This window comes from Euleptes europaea, chromosome 7 (assembly GCF_029931775.1).
Source record: "Euleptes europaea isolate rEulEur1 chromosome 7, rEulEur1.hap1, whole genome shotgun sequence".
NCBI lineage: Eukaryota > Metazoa > Chordata > Lepidosauria > Squamata > Sphaerodactylidae > Euleptes > Euleptes europaea.
In genome coordinates, this window is record NC_079318.1 from 76,610,136 (window position 1) to 76,634,221 (window position 24,086).

The window sequence follows — 24,086 nt, forward strand, 5'->3', positions numbered from 1 at the left end:
AAGTGCCTTATTTGACCAGGCAAAGAAGCTGCCATGATGGGCAAAAAGAGAAAGACTCTAGGTAGGAACGTAGAATTTGGGGACAGGGACACTGCTTGTCTCCTCCAGGCCCACAGCCATGAAAGGCAGCTACCTTCCAAGTTAGATGGATAGACAACTGCTCCAGACACAGTCATAAGGGGTTACATGTGCCCTCTCCAAATGGCAGGTTGCCCTTTCTCCAGGAAACCTGGCCAAAGATGGGAGCTGTCTCCATTGCAGCCTCGGGCTGGGGAATCTGGATCCTCCCTCTCATCTATACTGCTGTGTTTCTCAATTTCATCCACATTTCCAGGTCTTCCGGGAGAGGCTGGAATTGTTGAAGATCCTGTGGGACAGGTCCGTTATTTTTTCAATATAATGCTTAGCAGTTATGAAGTGACTCCAGGTTGATTCAAATTATCTCGCTAACCTTCATAAGGTAGATTCAGTTACTATTATTCCCCGATTGCAGTTGGGGTGAGGGCCTGAGGCCGAGCGAGAGCGGCTCTTCAAGGCCACCTAGGACAGGAGTGACATTCAAGCTGGGGACTTGGTGATTTGCAAACGAGATTCAAAACAGGCACCTCCTGATTTGTAGCTCAGTCCATTTGCAGTGGCTCTGCCCCAGTGAAGACATTCTCTCATTGCCTGTTCCCATCCATGGAAGATCAGGGGCCCTTTTCAGTGGGCAAATGGTGCTCCAGAGCCATAATTTCTGTTTGGGTGAGAAGCAGCAGTGAGCCAAGATGACAGGAACTAGGAAGGAACAGTGGGCGGGCTTTCTCCACAACAAAGGAAAGGAAATTGTCAGACAGTCCCAAAAATCTCTTTAACCAGTTGTTTCAAACTAAGAGTGGGCAGGAGATCCGGCCTTCAGGTTCCTAGTCCTCATGGAGGGGTAAAGGGCCTCGATTATGGAAGTAAAACAGAGGAAAGATGGGACATGTCAAACTCACACAGAGCGGAAACGGTGGCCTGAGGCAGCTCCAGCCTCACCATTGGCTCAGTGGTGGAGAATGCCCCAGCTAAGTCGCCTGTAAGACGAGACGGGAAAGGCCTCATAGGACAGCTGATCTACGAGACACTCCAGCTTCAAGACAGCCGGGGGACTGCTAAGGTAAGAATCCAGATTTAGGGGGTTGGCCACTCCCCCTTGTCCCCTTACCAAGAAAAGGTTCAAAGCAAAATAAAATCTGAACTCCTCCTCTCCCATCCCAATTCCCGAAAGGAAACACAAGGAGGCCACAAAAGAGAAACACAAACGCGAGGCAGTGACCATGAACACTGGGAGAATGGGGGGAGACCTGGACAGGGCGGCTTCCTCATGCCCCCAAAAGCTTCTTGACCATGTAGCCAGGCATGGAATAGAGGAAGAGGCCCACCATGATGACCAGCAGTAGGGCCAGCACAATCTTGATGATGAGCCATTTGTAACGGGTGCAGATGAGGTACTTGATAGACTTGAGTGGGTTCAGGAACCAGATAAAGGATGTATCCGGACGACTGCAAGGGAGGGAAAGAAAGAAAGCGAGAACCACGGTTAGTAAGGGCAACAGCTCCTTGAGGTCCCATCTCAAACCCCACCACTACAGGCCTTGCTTGACAAACCTGGCACCTGCAGCTCAACAGTTTATTCTCCCCTCATGGCGGAGACAGAGAGCAAGGCTTGGTGGTTTCCCACTGACACTGCTGGGCTGACTCCACAAACAAACCAAGCAGACTCTCGATGGCCATACTTTTAGCCCGAGCCAGACTCAGTTCATCAGTTCTGGTTTGGCAGGGGCCTGACAACCCTGGTAGTCTTGGGGCCCCAACACCTGCAAAAACTGGGTTGTCAGCGCATGGCCTGTGAACAGTGCACCAGGTTGTGTAGGCACCAGTGATGTCTGGTGCAACTGGAAACACTCCGACGCAGGATCTCATGCTATGCTGCTGAGGCTCATGCTGGGACCTCCTGATTCAGAGGCAGAATACCTCTACATGCCAGCTGCTTGGGGGGCAGCAACAGAGTTAGGCCCCCTGTTGTGGGCCTTCTGGGGGAATTGGGGTGGCCACCATAGGAAGCTGTAGGGTGGACTAGATGGCTTCTCATTCGTCTGATCCGGCAAGGTGTTTCATACAGGGTAACAGAACATCTTGGAGGCCGCCCAGTTCTCAAGCTATAGGCCAGCTATTCTCTGGGCTTCTTTTATCACCAAGATTCTTCCTCACTAGAGTTCTTAATGTGGATCAGGACTTGACTTCAGTTCAATTCTGGAACCTTGCAAGACAGCAGTAAAGACAGTGTCTTTGGCCATGTGAAAAGCACTTTTCCTTTTTCATTGAGTATCAGCGCCTTGCCCTCATACAATTGGACTTGAGGGGAACAGAATTTAAGAGTTTTTGACCCATGTTCTACCCATCAGCTTGGCTTGTATCCTATGACTGCATCCCATGTGCGCTGGGCGGCCTCTGCTGCAGTTCTGTCACTAGAATGAGTGCTTTCTCTGCCACTAGAACCTCCACTCATTCAAGATCTATATTTTTTCAATGAGCCCTTGTATGAATGGAAATGCTACTGGCAGAGGAAGAATGCTTTGCAGCGGAATCTTTCCAACACATACAGAATGCGGTCAATAGGATCCAAGCCATTATCATTATTATTACTAATTTGATTTTTAATCTTACCTTTCTTCCAAGGAGCTTAGAACTCCCCTTTACAACAAGGCTGTGAGGTAGGTAAGGCTGAGATATTGTAACAGGCCCAATCCAACATCCTAGCTACTGGCACCACAGTTTGCATCACGGTCAACGGGAAGTCCTGTTATTCCTCTAGGGATCCCTCTCCCCTCTCCATTATTACTATTTCCACCATCCCCATGTGGTCCTATAGTGTGGCATGAGGCAGGAGAAAAGAAGTACCCTGGACAAACAGCCAGGCCCACTCAGGCTCCAAGAAGTTTCTTGACCAGGTAGCCGGGCATGGAGTAAAAGAAGAGGCCAACCATAAGGAGCAAGAGAACGAGGAGAAGAATTTTCAGCAGGAGCCATCGATATGTGTGCCAGATAAAGTAGCGGATAGACTTGAGTGGGTTCAGGAACCAGATGAAGCTGGTATCTGGGCGGCTGGGGCAGGAGAGCAGGATGGGACAAGGAGAAGGAAGAGAGCCAGAAAGTGGGGGGGGGGGGAAGAGAGAGACAGGAAGATGAATGGTGTCAATGGAGGTGGGAAAGTTAATGGCAACCTCCAATTTCTGGCATACGTTCCCACCCAAGACATTCAACTGCCATTCTCGGTACAGATTCCTGTTCAAAACAGGATGCTTCCCCCCTCCAGGGTCACCGTCTGGGGTGTCTGCTTGGAGGCAGAGTCGCTCGCATTGCTTCCCATCACTCACTTGGGTTTCTCCAATGGGTCGGGCTCGTTACGAGCCAGCCCGGCCGGGCTTTTCTCTGCTTCCTCGGCTGTCAGAAGGTGCAGCTCAGCTTCCACTTTGCCCTGCAAGGATCAGAATGAATATCAGTCTGGAAACTGAGGAGGCACACAAGGCCATACCTTCAACAAGCATCAGGGCAGACACGCTACCTGCCCGAACCCTGAGATATGCTCAGAAAGCCCATCTCTGGGTGCCTCAGTCTTCAAAGGTCAGGCGGGCGGCTACAGGAAAGACAGCCTTTTCAGTGGGGGCTCCCATGTATGGCGCACCCTTCCTAGACAGATCCAGAAGCCACCTCCATTACTATCTTCCTGGTGCCAGATTAAGAGCCTTTTGTTTTCTATCATTTTTAATAGCTGATGGTGGTTTTGCCTGTTTTTTAAACTCTAGTTTCCATTTTCAGTCATTGTTTCGTGTAATTTTAATTGTTTTAAATTAATTTTGGAATTTTTTTGTTTGTTTATTTGTATGCCATTTGGGAAGCTATTTTTAAAACAGCAGTCTATACATTCTCTAAATAAACACACAGACTAGATATCTCCCACAAGCAAGCTGAGTCAGACAGGGGGAACGAGGGTGTAGACCAGGGGTGGGGAACCTTTTTCCTGCCAAGGGCCATTTGCACATTTATGACATAATTCAGGGGCCATACCAGGTGTAAATCTCCCGGTGGGGGGGGGAGAGGCTAGGGTTGCCAGGTCTCCAGCCACCACCTGGAGGTTGGCAACCCCAGGGGAGGCCACACAGCGAAGACCTGCAGGGGCCCCCCTCCCCCCTCCCAGGCGGGAGGGCAGCCAGCGGTGGGCCCGAGCAAACGAGGCGCCAGGGGGGCGCAGCCCACAGTCGATCGGCAAGGAGGAAGAGAGGAAGGAAAACAGAGAAAGAGGAAAAGGGAGGGAGAAAGAGAAAGGGAGAAAGAAATGGAGAAAGAAAGAAAATGATGGAGGGAAAGAAAGGGACGGAGGGAGACAAAGAGACAGAAAAAGGAGAGAGAAAGGAGAAAGAGTGACAGAAAAAGAGGAAGAAAAGAGAGAAAAGCCTTCCCCCCACACACACACGCCGGCCCCGCGTGACCAGGCCCCAGCCTCCGCGCCCCCCCCACATGGCGGCGACCCAGTCTCCATACTTTCTCCCCCCAGAGTCCACAAAAGACCCCTCCCCCCGAAGCCTGATCGGCTCACGCATGCATGCTCTGCCACCGGGAGCTGCCGGCCTCTTCCCCCCCTCGCAGCTCAACAGCCGACAGGCAGCGAGAGGGGCTTACAATGTGCCGTGGCATTCCTGCATGCCGCGGCTGTAGAGGGCAGTCTTGGGGGAAGCATCCCTCCCCTCTCCTGTCGCCAGCCGACAGTTGGCGAGAAGAGGTCCAAAGGGCGCCACAGCGCCCCTGTAAGCCGCAGCCCCAGGAACACCCTCGGGGAGGGCCACCCTGCGCCCCGCCTCCGTGGCAGGGCCCCGGAGCTCCCGAGGGCCACAAAAAATGGCCTTGGGGGCCGCATATGGCCCCTGGGCCTGAGGTTCCCCACCCCTGGTGTAGACAATCCCTAACCCCTGACCAACACTGGCACACAGACTCAGAGATCTGGAAGGGATTATGACCACAGACTGTGAAAGCAAGACAATCTGTCCACCAGTGCTCGGCTCTTGCGGCCTTTGTGGTCAGGAAGTTTTCCTCCAGGCCAGATTGGCCAGGTATCCTGGAGGTTTTTTTGATTCCTCTGGGTATAGAGCAGGGGTCACTGGGGGAGTGGGGGAGGGGAGTAGTTGTGAATTTCCTGCATTGTGCAGGGAATTGGACGAGATGGCCCTTAAGGTCCCTTCCAGCTCCATGTTTCTGTTCCCTCTTTGATTAAACCACATACCCTAACCCATACTTATTGTCTGTAATGGGCAAATAAGACCTCAAATCAGTACCCCTGACTGTTACTGGGACCTCTCCATATATTCACCCCAGAAGGGCAATGCAATCTTTTCATTTATTTTTTAATTAAGCCTCATCTTAGCAGGATGTGTATCATGTTAATCTGGGAGGCAAAATGGGAATCTCAGTGCACTGAAACATCTATATATCTAATTCCCAACTGTGCCCCTGCCTGTGGATACCTAAATCTGCTGATAGGGAGACAATGAACCACAACAGATATTTCTGCAAACTTAGGGGACCCCCTAGGTCTGCAGAAAAATCTGGAATTTAAACAAATGGGGGGTTAAATCCCCTCTCCCCCCGATTTAAAAAAAGCATTGTCTGTGCATGCGCTGCTGCTGCATCAACCACCAGGCCAGGCCAGCCTGCGTCGTCGGCAGTTGCCAGGCAGTTGTCCCATTTTTCCTACTGGGATGTTCCCACCACCACCACCCCTTTCCTTGCCGTCGTTTTGCCTGGACTCCTCTTCCGACGCCCCCTGAAACAGCCCTTCGAGACATCCCTGGCGCAGGAGTTTCCCTAACCTTCGTCCGCTCTGAGCAAAGATGGTGACCCCCCCGCCCCCAGCTCCATTACCGTGATCTCCATTTCGTCATTCTCGTCTCGGGCCAAGAATGGCCACCAGCCCTTCACCCTCTTCTGCTTGAAGATGGAAATCAGGGGCACTTCTGCCTCTCCCGTTCCCAGCTCCATGCTGCACTGCTTGGCTGTCTTAGCGCCACGGGGGAAGCGGTTCAGGTCAAGCTCAATAGCTCCTGGAAGGGAGAAAAGAGCCATGTTGCTAGAACCTGTGGCAGGCAAGGCGGAAGGGGTGAGGGCAGCTGGTGATGTTCCTTGTGTTCTGAACACCCACAATTTCTTATCTCCCTCCCCCCCCCCGATTCTTACCTTGTCTCCGAAATCAACAGGAAATCTTGAGATACTGACATACCAAGCTACCTTATACAGTCAGACCACTGGTCTCTTTAGCTCAGTGTTTTCTCTGACTGGCAGCAGCTCTCCAAGGTCTTAGGCAGATAAAGGCCTTTTCCTCTACCTGATATCCTTTAACTGGAGATGCCAGGGACCGAAGCAAGGACCTTCTTTGTGCAAAGCAGCCCCCCCCCCCCACCATAAAAGGGATGGCTTGTTCACGTTTGCCTCCTGGGAAAGAAGGGTCCCAGTGACAGTAGTGGCTGCCTGTCCTCAATACAAGCACTCAAGCATCAAGAGTCCTCTTTCTTGATGCCTGAGTGCTTGCGTTGGAGAGAATGGTGTAGTGATTAAGAGTGATGGTTTGGAGCGGTGGAGTCTGATATGGAGAACCAGGTTTGATTCCCCACTCCTCCACATAAGCGGTGGAGCCTAATCTGGTGAACTGGATTTGTTTCCCCACTCCTACATATGAAGCCAGCTAGGTGACCTTGGGCGTTGGGCTAGTCACAGCTCTCTCAGCCTTGCCTACCTCACAGGGTATCTGTTGTGGTGAGGGGAAGGGAAGGTGATTGTAAGCCGGTTTGATTCTTCCTTAAGTTTGATTCTCCTCCTCGTCCAGGGAAAAACAGAGCTGACTCCACTGCTTACTCGGTGGTACAGCACCGTATTTAACTAGGGAGCGGCCAGGAATTGAGCCAAGGTATGAATATCCTTATTTCCTCCAAAACCCCCTTGCTGGTGGGAAGATGACCAAACTGGGTAATTGAACAGTGGCTGTTCTTGCCTAAAAAATGGGGTGAAGAAAGGGCTGGAAGATATCTCTTGAGGCTCGGGTGCTTGTTTTTGCTTTGGAGGCCTGCAGCTACCATAGCCCTTGAGAGAATTCTTTCCACATTATGGCAAGAGTGATGCAGGCTAGGTGAAGAGATAGCGTTAGTCCCAAGACCACCCATCGAGCTTTATGATGCAGTAGAAATTTGAACCCAAATCTTCTGGGTCTTCACCCATCAATTTGAGCACCACAGCACACAGGCTGTCTTGATAGTAATTGTGCATACTTGTATGCTTCTCTTCAAGCAACTCAAGGCATTCCCTCCTTGTTACTAGCAATAAGCATTGAAACATTTCTGCATTTAGGAAGAACACGGATCAATTACTGTTAGGCATTTTCCTTAGCACGTTACTTGAGAATGTCCCACTGAACTCAATGAGACATCTTTATGAGTAAAACATGCATCAGTTAAGGTTGAAACAGGCTGGGTGCATGATCCCTTTACTCATGGTGATTGGTGGCCTCAAGGGAAACTGGTCAACTAACAGAAAGAGTGAATAGGCAAATGTTGGCTGACAGCAGAGACGGCGGCTGCTTTACTACCCACCAAAATTTTCATGGACTCCCCTCAAAGCACATTTTTCACCTGCCGAAATGGATGTGTGACTTGGCCCTCGAAACAGAACTGAACTTTTCTGCAAACCTGATGGGCCTGGTGGAACAACAGGTGAGGCACAGAATTCCAAGAATTCCTCAGCCAAACAATTGGGCAAATCAGACTACAGAGGAATCCCTTGGCGGTCTTAAAACCTGTTCACTTGTGATCGCCCACAGAGGTCCATGTCCCCCTGTAATTCTGCACTTGTGGCGCCATCTCCAAAGCCCAGGGCGGTCACCTCCTCTCCCCCACCCCCATGCTGATACCTGCAGTCAAAGCCTCATTACGCACCAAGGAAGTCATCGGCGGAAAAGTGGTCGGCATCCCACACCTGTAGCGTGAGTCGGGCCGGTATCTTGTACTCGGTCTCGTCCCAGGAGAACATAGACTCTTTCTTAGAGATGACAATCTTCTCCTCAGCTGCTAGGTAGTCGAAAGGAAAGATATAGCGCCAGTTGAAGTTGCCCTCCCCGGTCAGGGAGTGGTAGTGGACGTCGGTGTCCTGCTTGTCTTCTTGTTGCCCCTTTAGCCACCTGCATGGGCAAAGCGAGGGAAGAGGATGAATACGGAGGTCAAGAAAGGGTGACCAGGTATTTCTGCAGCTTGGGATGCTCATGCGGTAAGGCTCTGCCTTGGTGCTGAAGAGGGAGGGGCAGCTCTGAAGGGTGGTGGGACATACTTGCATGGAGATGTGGTTGGCAGGCATTAGAAGGGAGAGGGGGTTCGTCAGGTCTTGTCACAGATGACCGAGAGGTGTGGTGGAGACCCCAAATGGGCAAGGGCGTTTGTGAGGGATGAGTACATTTCCCCAGCTCAGTCCAGATAGGGATTTGTTTTCTTTTTATTCCTGGGCTTCCTTTTGGACATTCTTCTACTAAATATGTAGAATTTTGAGAAGCAGAACCCAAGGAATAAAGAGAGACATTCCAGCTCTCTCTCTTTTGGGGGGGGGGGGAACCAGGAAGAGCACAGAAATGTGAACAGAAATCCCTTCAAAATTTGCCCTTTGAAATAATTAAAAATATATTCGTTTGGGCCCACGACTGGATAATTTTGAAGGGGTTTCTTTCTAATTTATTTTGGTCAGTATTTATAGTGTGGCAGATGTCCATGCACTTTCCTGAGGGGGCCTAAATCTCAGGGATGCAGAAGAGGAACTTGATTTTCTTTTCCTGGAAGATCTGCCTGCGGGCAGCAGGATCCAGATTTGATTGCAAAAATCCACCTTAAGAGGATTTTTGCAATTCTCCCTAGTGTGAATTGTGGCAGCTGGTTTGCATCAGAGCGATAACAACAGCTGCATCATTGACGATTTAGTGTTGTGTAGGGCTGAGCCTGAGCCAAAAGAGTTCAAGATTGATTTGTTGCCAGAAAGGGCAGAGATGAAAACCTTTTTTTTAAAAACCCAGCAACTGTAAGGAGCAAATTAATTTAATTTCTGATGCAGCTCTACTGGCATGTTTAAAATAAGATTCAAAGGCAGAATCCCAAAAAGAATTATTGGAGACTAACAAATACCACTTTCAGATTAGGAGCTGGTTCCGAAGAAAGGCTGTATCTGTGAATGTTTTCATGAAAAACACAAGCTGTTTGGAACCCACCAAAATCCATCTATGGACCACATCTGCCCTACGTTACCACCAGTCTGTTGTTCAATGGAGGGCCATGCCTGTCTCGCTTCAATGGCTTGGGCTGCAGAGGGCCCTAGCTGATTGCCTAGACTGCCCTCCTCTCCAACACATGCAGCAAAAAGCAAGCTGACTCCAGAGAAACACAGACATAAACACACAGCCACCATTCCCCAGCCATGCCCCTGCAGTGAGGGGAAGGGGGGAAAGAGGTTGGCAGAAGGAGAGACCAAACTCACACACCCATGCCAAGAGCATGCAAAAGAGGCTGTGAGACGGCATTCCTCATTCACGGCGGGGAGAAGAAAACCAGACCCCAATCAATTGCCTGGTCAGATATCCATGCTGCTTTTGCCCCGATGAGTGGCCAACCAACCCTATCTCGGGCAAACACATAGCTCAGGTAGATCACTAGGGTTGCCAACCTCCAGGAGATCTCCTGCTATTACAACTGATCTCCAGCCGATAGAGATCAGTTTATCTGGAGAAAATGGCCGCTTTGGCAATTGGACTCTATGGCATTGAAGTCCCTCCCCTCCCAAACCCCGCCCTCCTCAGGCTCTGCCCCAAAAACCTCCCGCTGGTGGCAAAGAGAGACCTGGCAACCCTATAGACTGCCAGGGCTGGTTCTGGTGTACCATGAAACTAGCTGCCCAAAACCTCTAGCTCGTGGCTCCCCAATTTTGTTGTGTTTGTGGGCACTTCTGAAATTTTTGAGAATAAATCCAATCACAAAATATTGGGAGGTTGCAAGCCAAGCATCCTACTGCAACACAGGCAGTTTTCCAAATTGTTGCTTCTTGCCTCATGGGTTCTTTAGGAGCACCCACTGTTTCTGTGAAGCAGAGGAAAGCTAGGAGTGGCTATCTGCTTTGGAGGAAGAAGCTAATGGGCGACAGGAAACCTCTTGGCGGGTACTGTGGCACCACATTGGGGATCTTGGAACTGCTTGAGCAGAAGCTTGTATGTGAACACCCTGTCATCTCACCCTGGAGCTTCCACAGAATGACCAGTTCTGAGCCTTGTGCAGGGATGGAAGACCCAAAGAGAGGTCTGCTGAGTGACAAACAATATTTATTGACTGGCCTTCTTGGTCTGGGACCCCCTGTGCCACTGGACTGTGGTGGGAGAGAACATGGCAACTGCATCTGAAGGCTGTTCTTTCTAGCTACACAGAAAGTTATTCCCCACAGAATTGAGCTTGCAACACTTGTATGTTTTGTGACCTTATCAGCTCCACTGGTGTCAGCCAAAACTTGAACCAAAAACTTCTTGGCTTATCTATCGTAGCTGTTTTAGGCTGCAGAGTTGAGGAAGAAGGGACAATATGGTTCTCATTCCTCCTGACCTGACTTGGATATTTTTAGGTCAGGCTCAACTTGCACACCAGCCAGATTCTGGCCTTGTCTATGTGGCTCCTAGTCTTATTTTTGGGTCTCAGATCCTGACCTGCTTTGAGCCTGCTTTTGCAGTCCACCTTCACTTGGATCCGCTTCAGTTCTCCATTCTGACTTGAGGTTTCTGAGAATCCTGCTGGGGTCACCACCGTCATCTCCTCCTGTGTGCATCTGTAGGGCTGTCGATTCGGTTCGTCCTGAACCGAAAAACAGCTGAATTTCCCCCGATTCGGTGGTTTTTAGTTTGAGACGAACCAAACTCAAAAAAAGGAGGGAAATGGGAGAGCCGAATTCGCCAACTTCGGGGTGTTCGGCAAATAAATTCGGCAGATTCGGGGTTCGCCCCCCCCTCGCACGCCTTCATGGGGTTTCCATGAAGGCACGCGGGGGGCTCTTTAAACAGATCTGCGCCTCCCAGCTGGGAGGCGCAGATCTGTCCGTTCCCCCCCCCCCCCGCACGCCTTCACAGGGCTTCCCTGGAAGCCCCGTGAAGGCGCACGGGGGGCTCTTTAAACAGATCTGTGCCTCCCAGCTGGAAGTGCCTTCATGGAAGCCCCGTGAAGGCCCGCGGGGGGCTGAATTTTCCCCCGAACTCCGGATCTCGCACCGAATTTTGCGGATCCGAAGTGGGGGAGTTCGGACTTCGGCACATCCCGAATTTAAAAGGGTCGAATTTTGCCGAAGCTGAACTTTACCGAATTTTTTTTTGAACAGCCCTATGCATCTGCACTAGTAGTCCCGCAACGAAAGGCAAATGTCCTCCTCATGAGTCCAAATGTCTATCCTTAAGGAAGCTGGCCATATGGAGAAATGGGAAGCCGACAACTTTGCCACCAGCACAACTCATTTTGATCAGGCTTCCATGATTAATCCATTCATGCTCAACAGTGAGCTGGGAGGAACAGGGAAGTAATCGATCCAGTTCACACATTGGGTGTAGAGTTGTGCAAAAAAATAATTTGGGAATTTTTGGGTTTATTGGGCCCGATTTCTTTTCAGTAAACCTGGTATAAGCCGAATACCCATGCTGGTAGATATGGGTATTTGGCTTATTTCCGGGTTTACTGAAAAAAAAATCGGGCCCATTTATGGGGATTTTTGGGAAGCTCCTGGGGGGGGGGCATTTTTCGAGGCAGAGCCCAAAAATTCTCACCATAGCTTGAAGGGACTCTCCTTGCACAAGTCAATGTTTCTCTATGGAGGGGGACGACCCCTTCCAGACTCCATAAAATCGGACCCCCTTATCCAATCTTCGTCAAACTTCGGGGTTTATGCAAGGAGAGTCTCTTCAAGCTATGCTGCGAATTTGGGGACTCTACCTCCAAAAATGCCTCCCCCCAGCATATTTGGCTCGGCTGATTCCCGTATGTTTTTTCCCCTGTAAACCCAAGCCGAAAATAAGCCAAAATTGAGATTTTTGGCTTTATTTTTGGTCGAGTTTACTGATATGCACAAGCCTATTTGGGTGGCAACAAATCCAGGTTTCCCACTTGGAGAGCTTCAGCCTCGTCTTTCGTAACTATTGACCACTCCTTTATGAGGCACACATTTCCAAACACCTCTTTTCCCCTTCCGGTTTCACAGATTTAGGTGTATACCTGAACCATCTTAGGGGTACACCAACATATTTAATGTGAAGAGATCCCTTTTATAGATTGACTAGGCTTGGGAGTATGTATTGCAGGTCGAGGGGATCATACCAGATGAGCCTGAATCTGTATTATTTTTAAAGATGTCCACACCAACCATTTCTGCTTGGGAATTCATTCTTTAAAAAAATCACAGTGGGTGGCGAAAAAAACAGTAGCCCTGTTTACAAGTTAGAGTGAATGCATGTAGAATGCATGGGCAGTGTACCCTTGAGTGTTCTTTATATGTGTGATGAGTAATTCTCAAGTTACATTCAATGCATGCACAGCTGAACATGTGATTCAAAACTCACATTTATGCAGGTCCTGCTCCCGTTTCATTTATAAATGCGCATAAGCTCCTTCTTACAAACACATATATGCATGCACATGGGCTCACTGTAACATGTGAACAAGGCTATCGTCTCTATAAAGGTAAAGGTAGTCCCTTGTGCAAGCACCAGGTCATTACTGATCCATGGGGTGACATTACATCCTGACGTTTACCAGGCAGACTATGTTTATGGGGTGGTTTACCATATAGATGGGCCATTATCCTAAGAGTACCACAGATCTCCTGCTTGAACTCAGCATGGAAAGTAGCAGCTGTTGAAACCTGGTCTCGTCGTCTCTACCAGTGGGTGGCCGTAAGCTATGGATTTGCTCCAGATGCCCCAATGGGTTGTGTCCAGTAACAGGCAAGCAAAGGATCTAAGGGTAACTGCCCCGTGCATCCTCCTCCCCCACTGGACCACCCAGGAGGGGCCGTGCAATAAGCATCCGTTGTCAATTACCCCCTGACATAGATGTCTGACATCTTCTCTCCCGTCATGAAAGCATCGTCTTCCAGGACCACCTCATCGGTGTTCCAGATAATTACCCGCAGCTCATACCTAGCCGTCAGCATGGTGCGGGCAGAGGCACACAACAGCAACAAAACAACACACAGAACAAGAGAAGGGGGCAGAACAGAAAAGCAAAGTGTCCATTACTGACAGCCGCAAGGAGAAGGACACGTTTTGTCCATGAGATGCCCACCCTCTGCGAGGAGCACGGAGCCAGGCGGCCATACCACTACAAGAAGCTGACACACAGAGAAGCCGGCTGGCCGTGGGGCCGTACGTACCCCCGGACAAAAATGTCACTGGACTTCTCGCCAGTGAAGTAATCATCGTCCTCCAGGATTACCTCATCAGTGTTCCACACTATCACTCTAAGCTCGTATCTGGCAGGGAGGAAAGGAAACAAGGGGTGAACCAGAGGGGAGAGTGGCAGGTATAGGCTTCCCGTTAAAACACATACACACTCTCTCTCTCTTTTAGAAGAGGAAGAGTTGGTTTTATACCCCGATTTTCTCTACCTTTAAGGAGTCTCAAACCAGCTTACAATCGCCTTCCCTTCCCCTCCCCACAACTGACGCCTTGTGAGGCAGGTGAGACTGAGAGAATTCTGAGAGAACTGTGACTAGCACAAGGTCACCTAGCAGGCTTCATGTGGAGGAGTGGGGTTCACCAGATTAGAGTCTGCTGCTCAGGTGGAGGAGTGGGGAAATCAAACCTGGATCTCCAGATTAGAGTCCACTGCTCTTAACCACTACACTACGCTGGCTCTCCGAGTATAGATGAGCAGCTGGAATGGGGCCAACTTGCTCCAGAATAGCCTTGCTCTCTCCACAGTTATTGCATGAACATACGAATGGAATGGGGGAGGCTCAGCAAAACCCAGGTATAGGGGGTCCCCCAGAAGTGGCCGAAGGTTTAAAACATTCAGATGGGTTTTCGGGGGCCAGAGATAGGCAATATGTAGATTAATCAATGCAATAGGGGTTTGGTGTTTAAATAACATACTGTCTGGTTGATCAAAGCCCTGACCAGCATGGCCCAAATTAACCTGATCTTGCCAGATCTAAGCAGTGTTAGCCCTGGTTAGTGTTTGGATGGGAGACCATCTAGGAAGACAAGGGTTGTTCTGCAGAGGAAGGCAATGGCACACCACCATGCCTTGAAAACCCTATGGGATTGGCTGCAACAAGACAGCACTTTTTAATACCACCTGGTTCATTGAGTGCATTTTTTTTTGCCACAAAGGAGGCCATTCCTCAGACCCTCCCCCCACCCCCCGTTGGAATGCCAGGGCAACAGGATGAGAAGATTCCTGCTGGTTAGGTAGATGTCAGTCTAAGGGCTATCCTCTTCCATATATAAAAAAGACAAATTCAAGAACTTGTCCCCAGACCTCCGAAGAAGTAGGGCTACCTGGAAGCTGGATCAGTTTCCCAAAACATCAGTGTGGGGTAACTTTCCTGAAGCTGGTCCTACTCTATCCCGCCAGGGAGGGACACTGGCAACTTTGGTTGCATTTCAAAGTTTGGCCAATTTTGAGGTTGAGATCCAATCCCCACTCTCTTATGAAGTTTGCTCGGGGACCTCAGGCTACTCACTCTGTCTTATCTTAACCTATAACACAAGATTCTTGTGAGGACAAAGAGGAGGAGAGAACTACCTATGCTTCCCTGAGCTCCCCGGAGAAACAGTGAAATAAAAAGATACTAAATAGATTACCCATAACACAAAGAACCTTTAAACCAGCATGGTATAGCAGTTAAGAACGGCGGATGTAAGGTGATTGTAAGCCTTTCGGTAGAGAAAACCAGGGTATAAAAACCAACTCTTCTTCCTCTTCTTAAGTAGCATCCCCAACAAATTCTCTCCATTGTAGGGATGAGGGCCTTTCCAGCATTTCATCCCTTTATTATTCTGGGAAGTCTGCTCTATATTGTGCTCTACGCTTCCTGAATGCCAAATTAACCAGGAGAATTTGTCATATTAGTTCCAGTATTAAATCATGCACAGCTTGTCACGCCTTTGTGTTTCTTGTGCGTTTTTTCCACATCTGGGTTACTGATGAGCATGTGTGCATTGACAAAGCAACGCAAAAATAGTCTTAATTTGATAGTATGTATGGCTGCATCACTATGTATGCATGCACGCCAGTGGATTGCTGAAACACAACACACAATCTCGTTACAAATCATGCCAAGAAAGATTCTGTAACTAGAAGGGTAAACAACTGTATCCGGTTCAGAAAATTAAAAAAAAATTAAACAGTGGAGAATTCCAAATGCATTGTAACGAGCACTGAAGCTCGTTCTCTGGAAATCCAACACCCAGCAGGAATTCAGATGAGAATTTTGCATGCACCGCCCCATTGTCATTTCAAAGAGACACTGTATGGAAGCTACAAACACACAGACCTAACCTCATCCTCCCTCTCGCCCAGAGTTGATTCTCAGCCGTGTTTGATAGCACGAACCCACTAACGAGGAGAGTCCTCCCCGCCACAATTTCCCTATATTTCAATGCACAGAAATGCACAGCAGCACCAGCCAAAGGTCCATACACTCCAAAATCCCATTTCCTGCCACGGCCAGCCGGATGGTGTCAGGAAGTCTACAAGCATGGCACAAAAGGAACAATGCCCCTGCCATGGCTGGCTCTCAGCACTTGCCTCTGAACATACAGGATGCATTCATCCATCATGGCTTCTAGGTGCTGAAAAATATACCCTCCTCCATGAATTTGCCTAGTCCCTTTTTAAAGCCATCTATAGCAATGTCCCTCAATGCATCTTGTGCTGGTGAACTGCATAGGTTAATTATGCATCATATGAATAAATACTTCTTTTGGTTTGTCCTAAATATGTTGCCCATCAGTTTTGTCAAGTGACTTTGAGTTACATTCTCCCTTTTCTTTCTTTGCACTATGCATCATCAGATGGATCTCAATCATGTGCCCCTTAGTTGTTTCCCCCCCTAAGCTAAAAAGCCTCAAAGGCCTTCCCTCTTATGGAAGATATGCCAACATTTTACAAAAGCCCTATATACATGATAAGGACTTTTCTATCTATCCCTCCTTTTCTGTGCACGACCTACTCATGGTCCTTTCAGTTGTTAAACACCACTTTAGACACTTGCTACCTCTGTCTTTGGTCCTTCTCACACCATCTATCCTTCCCTCCCTCCCTCCCTCCCTTCTGCCCCTGGATGGTCTTCATAGATTCCAGCAGAACCCAGCCTCAGGACCTCCAGATGAAGGTCTCTCTCCCCCCCACCCCCAGCAGAGCATTACTTCTTTGGCTTCCTTGGTGCGATGTCAATGGCGGGGCCTGGTGCCGGCATGTCCATGGGGAACATGTCCACCCACAACTCCAGTCGTCCCTGCAACAGTAGAAAGACCTGATTAGTGTTGGCAGAGTATGCTAAGTACGCAAAGAAGTGTCAGACTCACTGATTAAAGATAAAGTTGCCTTTATTGAGGGAACTACATTTTAGGATAGGAAAGCTGAGAGAGCCTCTAGCTGTCTATCTAGCTAAGGAAGGAGAGAGTAGAACGACTTCCAAGAAGGAGGAAATTGTCCCCTAAGAATATCAGTCTAAGGACAGACAAGAGGTGTGAAAAAAGGGTGGAAAGATCACTAACCTTACAGCCCGAACTAGCTGACCGCTTGCCCGCCCCCTGCTGGGTCTTCTTCTCAGTTCCTTTGCACACTAGACATTGCAACTCTTCCAACAATTAGTGGCTCCTGAGTGGCCTGAGGTCCTCTTTGTTGGCTTCAAGCTTTTTGCCATTCAACATGTTGTCCCTCGATCGTGGAAACTCCCTCCCTCTGGAACTGAACCCCATCTCTGGAGACCTTCTACATTAATTGGAAGAACTTTCTTTTCTGGAAGGTCTTTGGTTTAGACTGATGGTGTGTGTGTGCTGGTCCTGTTTAAGATTCTGGATCTGATGTTAGCTGTGATCCATGTTTTTCTGTGCTTATAATGGCATTTTATGATGTTTTATGACGCATGAATTTCATGTCTGAAATATGTTGCAAACCACTTTGGGTACCCTTTTGGATCCAAAAAGTAGCCTAAAAAGCCATTAATTTAAATGAACAAACTCCATTTTTTGTTCCCACAACACATCCTTGTCACCCTAACAACGAGAAGGTTCTGAGATCAAAAACATCTCAAGAGCCCTACCGGATCAGACCAAGTATTCGTCTACTCCAGCATCCCATTTCCAACAAAGGGAAGCCAGATTCTTCTGGGAAACTCACAAGCAGATCATGAAGACAAGAGCCTTCCATCATTACCCTCCAGCACCGAGTAGTCTGAATTGCACAGCCTCTGAAACTGAAGGGTCCATTAAACTATTGTGGGCAACAACCACTGATACAGCTGCCCTTTTCCATGTAACAGTCAAATTCCCCCTTTGTGTCTCTCTAGGTCAATGGCCACCATCCCATCTTGTGGTAGCATCTGAATCGAGCTGCTGAGGGCCAAGATGGCATCAAGAGTGGGTGGAGCTAACGTGCTGGACTGGGCCCGGTACCTGTTCGATGCCTGGCTTGTCAGGGTTGAGCAAGGGGCGTGTTTCCACATGTTCAGGCACCAGCTTGCAGCCCACACGGGGGATGCCTTCCCAGTGGTGCAACACTGTCAGTGCCAGATGCTCATCCGTCTGTTTCTTCTGACCTGCAAGCGTACCACACACAGTATAAGCAGTGCTGGTTATGAACACAGTAGACATATAACAAAATCATGGCAAGCCAAATTCTATGTTGAAGGTGGGATGTGTGTGTCATAGGAATGAAGCAAAATTTCCATATGATTCAAATGTTACGAAACTTAAACATGGATAGCTTCACCTTAAAAATAATTTACAGTGCAATCCTATGCAGAGTTATCTCAGTTTAAATCAGTTTATTTAAAAGGATTTAGACTGCAGTAATTCTGCATAGGATTGCTCTGCTTCTGCTCGTCACAGGGAGAGACAAACAGTTGTGAAAGGAACTTAAGTCCCCTGACCAGAAGAAATACTGCTCAGCCTTACTCTTTGTTCTAAGAACACTTTAGTAAAGGCAAGCACACTTTCAAAGCTATCTTCACTGACTGTGTTTTTTCTAATCCCCCTAAATCTTGGATTCTCAGGATGCCTAATTCTATGCTCAATATTAATTTCTGTATCCCTGCACTGTAACTACAGAGCCTGCTGAAAGTATGCAAGAATTGTGGCCAATACTCAAAGAGAAACAAATGAATGCTTCACTATGCAAATTTATTATTATAACAGCCTAGTGTAACAAGATATTAAAACACACTGAATAAAATTCTCAGAATAGTGTAACTATATCAACACAATTATTTTATGTTCATAAAATAAATATCAAACATGTATTTGTCTGGTGTGTTTTTCATTTAACATATAATTACTGAAACCAATCCCAAATACATAAGATCTGCATACAACATCACAACATCTATGGGATCCAGCCACTTTGTTTCTTTGTCCACTTTAATATTCTTAATAAAGTTTTTAAAGAGGCTGGACTCATTCTTAAATATGATTCTATACCTGGAATGAGTGGTTTGAGAAAAAGAGCCCTAGAAATTATGGGGTGACATGGAAACAGATACACTTTTACAGCCCATTCCTGAAGGGGGGGGTGAAGCGCCGTAGGAGCCAGCGTGACCACATGCCAGTGTAGGTGCCACCTTATCACGGAATAAGGTGGCAGCTACATTGGTGAGGGGGGAAGCATGCTGGCATCCAGGAGCCGCTGGCCCCTGCCACCAGCACAGCCACACTGGCAGGGACTTCCCAGAGGGGAAAGCCTGCGCTGGCGTGGTGGGGCATTCCTGGGGATATGGCTGCACTGCTCCTGGCCGCCGAGGATCTACCCCCCCCCTTCAGGAATGGGCTCTTAATACATTTTAGGACCTTTCCAAAGAACCTACATCTAGTAATCAGTAAAAGTTTCATTAGACAAATTAATCAGCAACTGGTTGTTAACATTTGTGTGTGTGTATCCAATACGTTTGCCATAATTTAACAAAAGAGGAGGCCCCTGGGGGAAAATTATAAGATGGTAATAATTATAGATGGATGGGGGGCAAGACATGAGATTAAGGCAAACTATAAATATAATGATTGTAAGGTTATTATGATAAGGCTGATAATAATTAACAGAACAGTAGGTTTTCATGTTAGATGAATTCATAATGAAATCAAACGTTCTATGTGCATCCTGGCAAAGTATGTATTGGTATACTGTAGTGTGTGGCATGTGGTTTTGCTGTCTATGTGATATTGTATATATTGTAGTTTTTATTTGTAACATTTAAGGTGAAAAATAAAAATTATTTCAGACAAAAAAAAAAGTAGTGAAATAAGCTTTGGATTAACTTTGAGAACAGAGGCTCCTTGGCCCAAGAGGACCTCAGCTGTGCTGCTTGCAACTCAAGCCAAAGCCCACTTACCATTTTCATCCTCCAATTCTGTGGGGCCAGTGAAGACCCGGTTGGCAACCTTCACTCTGCCGCCAGGACCATAGTGTGGACCGTCAAGTTTGCCCTCTTTACATAGCCTGGACAGGATCTGAGTGGGCTTTTGGGGGTCTCGCCAAATATTATAACCATGGCTGTGGAGAAAAAGATAAGACGGTCAGAGAGAAGGAGGGTCTCGGCAACCCAGTCCTTCACCAGTCCATCATGCAGCCCTTGCAAGCCCTTGTAGGGCAGTACTCCTCAATCCCATATGCTTCAATGGTCCCTACTTTACAGGAACACCCTGCACATTAGCAACAGTATGTTAAAATAATCAACAAAGGCTGCCGTTTTCTGAAGCGAACTTCACACAAGAGGCCCCAAACTCTATATTAAAGTAGAGCTGTCATCTCTTGGTTGGGAAATACCTGGAGGTTTTGGGAGCGGAGCCTCAGGAGGGCGGGTTTTGGGGAGGGGAGGGACTTCAATGCCAATGGCCAAAGCGGCCATTTTCTCCAGGTGAACTGATCTCTGTCGGCTGGAGATCAGTTGTAATAGCGGGAGATTTCCAGCTAGTACCTGGAGGTTTGGAAATCAAATAACAGGACTTGTGCCCAAAAGTTAGTTGTGTAACCATACAGGGACACTTATGGCAAAAAGCACAAAATACTGCAAAATCATAGTAAGAACTTCATGTATTATAAGTGAACAAACGAACAAGAACAAAAGTCGCAACCAAGAACAAGTACACTACCGGAAACCTATTTTCTCCACCTACTTTTGGCATTCTTGGACTTTCTCAACCTAAGGGTTGTTAGACACTTACCTTGTTTGATTCCTGGAAGTGTACTTGTTCTTGGTTGCAACTTTTGTTCTTGTTCATTTGTTCACTTATAATACATGAAGTTCTCACTGTGATTTTGCAGTATTTTGCGCTTTTTGCCATAGGTGTTCCTGTATGGTTACACAAGTACCTGGAGGTTGGCAACCCTAATATAAAAGTCTAGAGGGCTACTATAGGTATGAGTCTGAAATAAATAAATTTATTTGCGGCTAGTATGCCAGATAAAACAGGTAAAACATAAACTGACCACACAAAGTATACAACCCAGGCCAACAAAAATTTGGAATCACCCAATTTTACGTTTCCACAGATCAAGGGAGTACATTGAGTACCTTCATTGTTACAGTAACTGCTGGATTTACGTATAAGCTAAACAAGTTATGGCTTAGGGCCCCCAAAACATTCTTGGCCCCCCAAAAAATTTAAAGGAAAAAAAAACTGGATGTACATTTCCAAAATATAAGATAAAAAACAAATAAAATAAAACCTACATACAGCAACAGTGTTTTGTGTTGTGTAGGCTCCTATAATGTAAGTAGTGGGCCCCGCCTGCTAGCCTGCTCTCTAAAATACCACTGGTTTGCTCATTTCTATATATAGGGTACCTACATTCTGAATTAAGTTCATCTAAGTTCATTTAAATCCTTGTTGGACTGCGGCCTTTCATGTGTCCTGAGGGAGGTATCCCTGGCAGCCATCTTAGGCCACTTCGGTCACAGAGACATAAAATAGCTGCCATAGGAGACCAACTGCAAACATACACAAGATCTAGGTACCACCAAACAGAGCTCTGTGGGTCAAGGCTTACATAGAATAGGTACCGGAGACACCGCAGGTTGCCCGGTGCTTGCTGTAGTATCGATTCTCCAAGTCTATCTTTGTTTCGCCAATCAGATCATCGGAGCCCACCAAGTCCCAATCATAGACAGCCACTGTCAGCATGGATTCCATGGGGAACGTCGCCTCAATATCAAATGACCTGGATGTGAGGAGATAAAATGTTGAGATGTGCTGAGGGACAGCAAGTGTACTGGAAGTATATTGAGATTGACAAACTCAAAAAAACTGTATGGCCCCCTCAAAGAAAATGTGTTCCGAGGAGCGGATTAAAGCACAACATCCTGATTCCACTACTGTAATGCACGCTATGTGGAACTGCCCTTGATGACAGTTTGGGAAACTTTGATTCATCCAAAATGTGGTAGCCAGGATCTTCATAGGGACTCACTGCTGTGATCATATTAAGCCATTGTTACACGAGCTACACTGGGTTCCAATCTGTTTCAAGACTAAATACACAATGGGGCTGGTTTTGACCTTGAAACCCACTAACTGAATTAGGCCCAGAGTATGTGATGGCCTGCCACAACCTGTACTAACACACTGAGGCTTGATATTGTTCCTGAGGGCCTTCGTATGGGAATCAGTCCTTGCAGAGGTTTGGCAGGTGGGAACCCAGGGGAGGGGATTTTTGGCTACTCCCCTCTCAGCTGTGGACCACCTCCCTCCACAGCTGTGAAGGGCTATTTCCCTAAAGTTCTTCGGCATGGGTCTGAACCTCTGCCTTTTCTAGAGTACCATTCAGTTGGATTAATGAGTAATGGACCTCCAGGGGGAATTGGATTATTAGCACTACTGAAAATTGTTTGTTATGTGGTGTTTTGAATTTATTGGATTTTTACTGTATTTGACTGAGTCTTTTGAAATGTGCCCCAGGAAGGAAGGAAGGAAAAAAGGAAGGAAGGAAGGAAGGAAAAAAGGAAGGAAGGAAAAACTGGTCTATCTTTGTGGGGTCCGAGCTGGTCCAAGATGTTTTGGCATCTGAGGCTAAAAAATGGCACCCCTCCCCATTTTTGCCACCCAAAACAGTTATGGTATATTCTCATAATTGGCAATTTGCTGCCATTTAAATCATGCTTCTTCCAACTGCTTCAAGGTAGGTTTCGCCCTACTTGAAGTTTCTGTGCTATTCCACAACACAGACATTAGAAAGTTCCCATACTTTCCAAAGACTGGGTTCAGCTGCTTGGAGATGTAGTTCTCTTTGTCCTTTATGTCTGTCTTTCCCAGCTTGATGACAACGTAGGGATCGGCTTTCCCATTGATGTCAGCAGGATGCAGATCAGTGGCCTGCAAAAAAAACCACACCATCACTTGAGGCTCATTGTGTGCCACATCCTAAAGAGCTGTATTAAAAAGAGAGGATAATCCCTCTGTCCCAGCGGAAGTTTCAGGCCACAACAAATCTTGCTTCTGAATATGCATCCCATGAAAAATGGGAGCTCACTGCCCATCACCTTCATTGGTTCTCAATCCAGTTTCTCCACATCACACATAATTTTATAAACCTCCCTCATGCCTACTCCTTAGTTTCTGTGTTTTTAGTTGTGCCACAGAAGATCCAGTTGCATCTTTTGACTTCTGGGGAGCAGGTGTTTGGGCTGGGTTAGCCCTAGCTTGCTTTTTCCCTCCTGAAGAAAACGGCCCTATAAAATCTGCTCATTCGATTTGGATTCCCCCAATGTTTTAAGAAGGATTGTGGCCCTTTTCTCCTTGAGTGAAGAAGTTTCCTCTTCACTCAGGGAAAAGGGGACCACAGTCCTTTTTAAAATGTTGGGGGAATCCAAATTGAACACATCAGCAGAGAGCAGTGAAGACTGGGGGGTCTCCCCCCCCTCTTTAACCTGGATGAGCAATTGCATTTCAGACTTGGGGGACACCCAAGTAGTGCTGCCTACAGCAGGAAAAATCGTGAGGAGAAAGAGGCCTTTAAACAGTATCTGACTTGCTCTCACCCTAACAACGTAGACCCGAACCAGCACATTGATGGGATCATTGCTTGGGATTCCCTGGAACATGCCGAAATTGGGGTCGTATCCAGCCTCCTTGGTGATATCGTCAGGGAGCGGCACTTTGTACACACACATAGAGCCCTAAGTGAAGGGAAGATATTTACGTCTGGTTAAAAAGGGTATCTAAGGCATGCTGAAATAATAAGCAGGTGTTTGCTTAGTGCAACATCACCATAAAATACATTTTTGCTACGGAGAATCTGCCATTCCTGCCTTTATGTCAAGACTAGACAACCGGGTCAGTAAACAGTAACTTGATTAATTTTAAAATTAGAGTAAACAGCGTTAGCGTAATAATCAAAGAAATTTAGGCAGTAATGTTAAGGCCTAGTTAACAATGTTCGTTTTTGATTTGAAGCATCAAATCTATTTAATGTATTTTTTCAATAATGATATGGTTTGGCTTGGCTGTGGTTAAGGTTTTGAATATTCGGTTTCCCTTGGAATGCATGACACACTGTATGTATGGGTTTGTGTGTATTTTATTCTTTCTTTAATAAAAATTTATGGGGGCTGGGGGGAGACTGGACAACCAGAAAGCGTTCTGCAAGAGAGTGCCACTGTTCGAGCAGAATGTGTTTGTCTTTTTCCTGTTATCAGAGACAGGGCACTGGGGAGATATTCAGACAGGTTGATTCACAATAGGTGCCACAAAGGCAGGAATCAGACCACGTCTGTATACATATGCACACAAGCTCTTTCTAGGTGCTATGGTGACT

General features: G+C 47.4%; 1 protein-coding gene across 2 annotated transcripts in view; it reads right to left on the reverse strand.

Moving 5' to 3' along the window:
* Positions 1–1,256: 1,256 nt before the first annotated feature.
* The window catches only part of OTOF (otoferlin), a 181,659-nt gene continuing 158,829 nt past the window's right edge, over positions 1,257–24,086 (reverse strand). For both annotated transcript variants that reach the window (XM_056852335.1, XM_056852336.1), the window contains 11 exons: positions 23,311–23,448; positions 22,518–22,645; positions 21,324–21,494; positions 19,666–19,826; positions 17,738–17,880; positions 16,487–16,575; positions 13,486–13,584; positions 7,998–8,239; positions 5,938–6,116; positions 3,399–3,499; positions 1,257–1,524 (listed from right to left, as the gene is read on the reverse strand). In XM_056852335.1, coding sequence (XP_056708313.1) covers positions 1,344–1,524; positions 3,399–3,499; positions 5,938–6,116; positions 7,998–8,239; positions 13,486–13,584; positions 16,487–16,575; positions 17,738–17,880; positions 19,666–19,826; positions 21,324–21,494; positions 22,518–22,645; positions 23,311–23,448 — 1,632 coding nt within the window. In that variant the 3' untranslated portion in view covers positions 1,257–1,343. The remainder of the gene's footprint in view (positions 1,525–3,398; positions 3,500–5,937; positions 6,117–7,997; positions 8,240–13,485; positions 13,585–16,486; positions 16,576–17,737; positions 17,881–19,665; positions 19,827–21,323; positions 21,495–22,517; positions 22,646–23,310; positions 23,449–24,086) is intronic.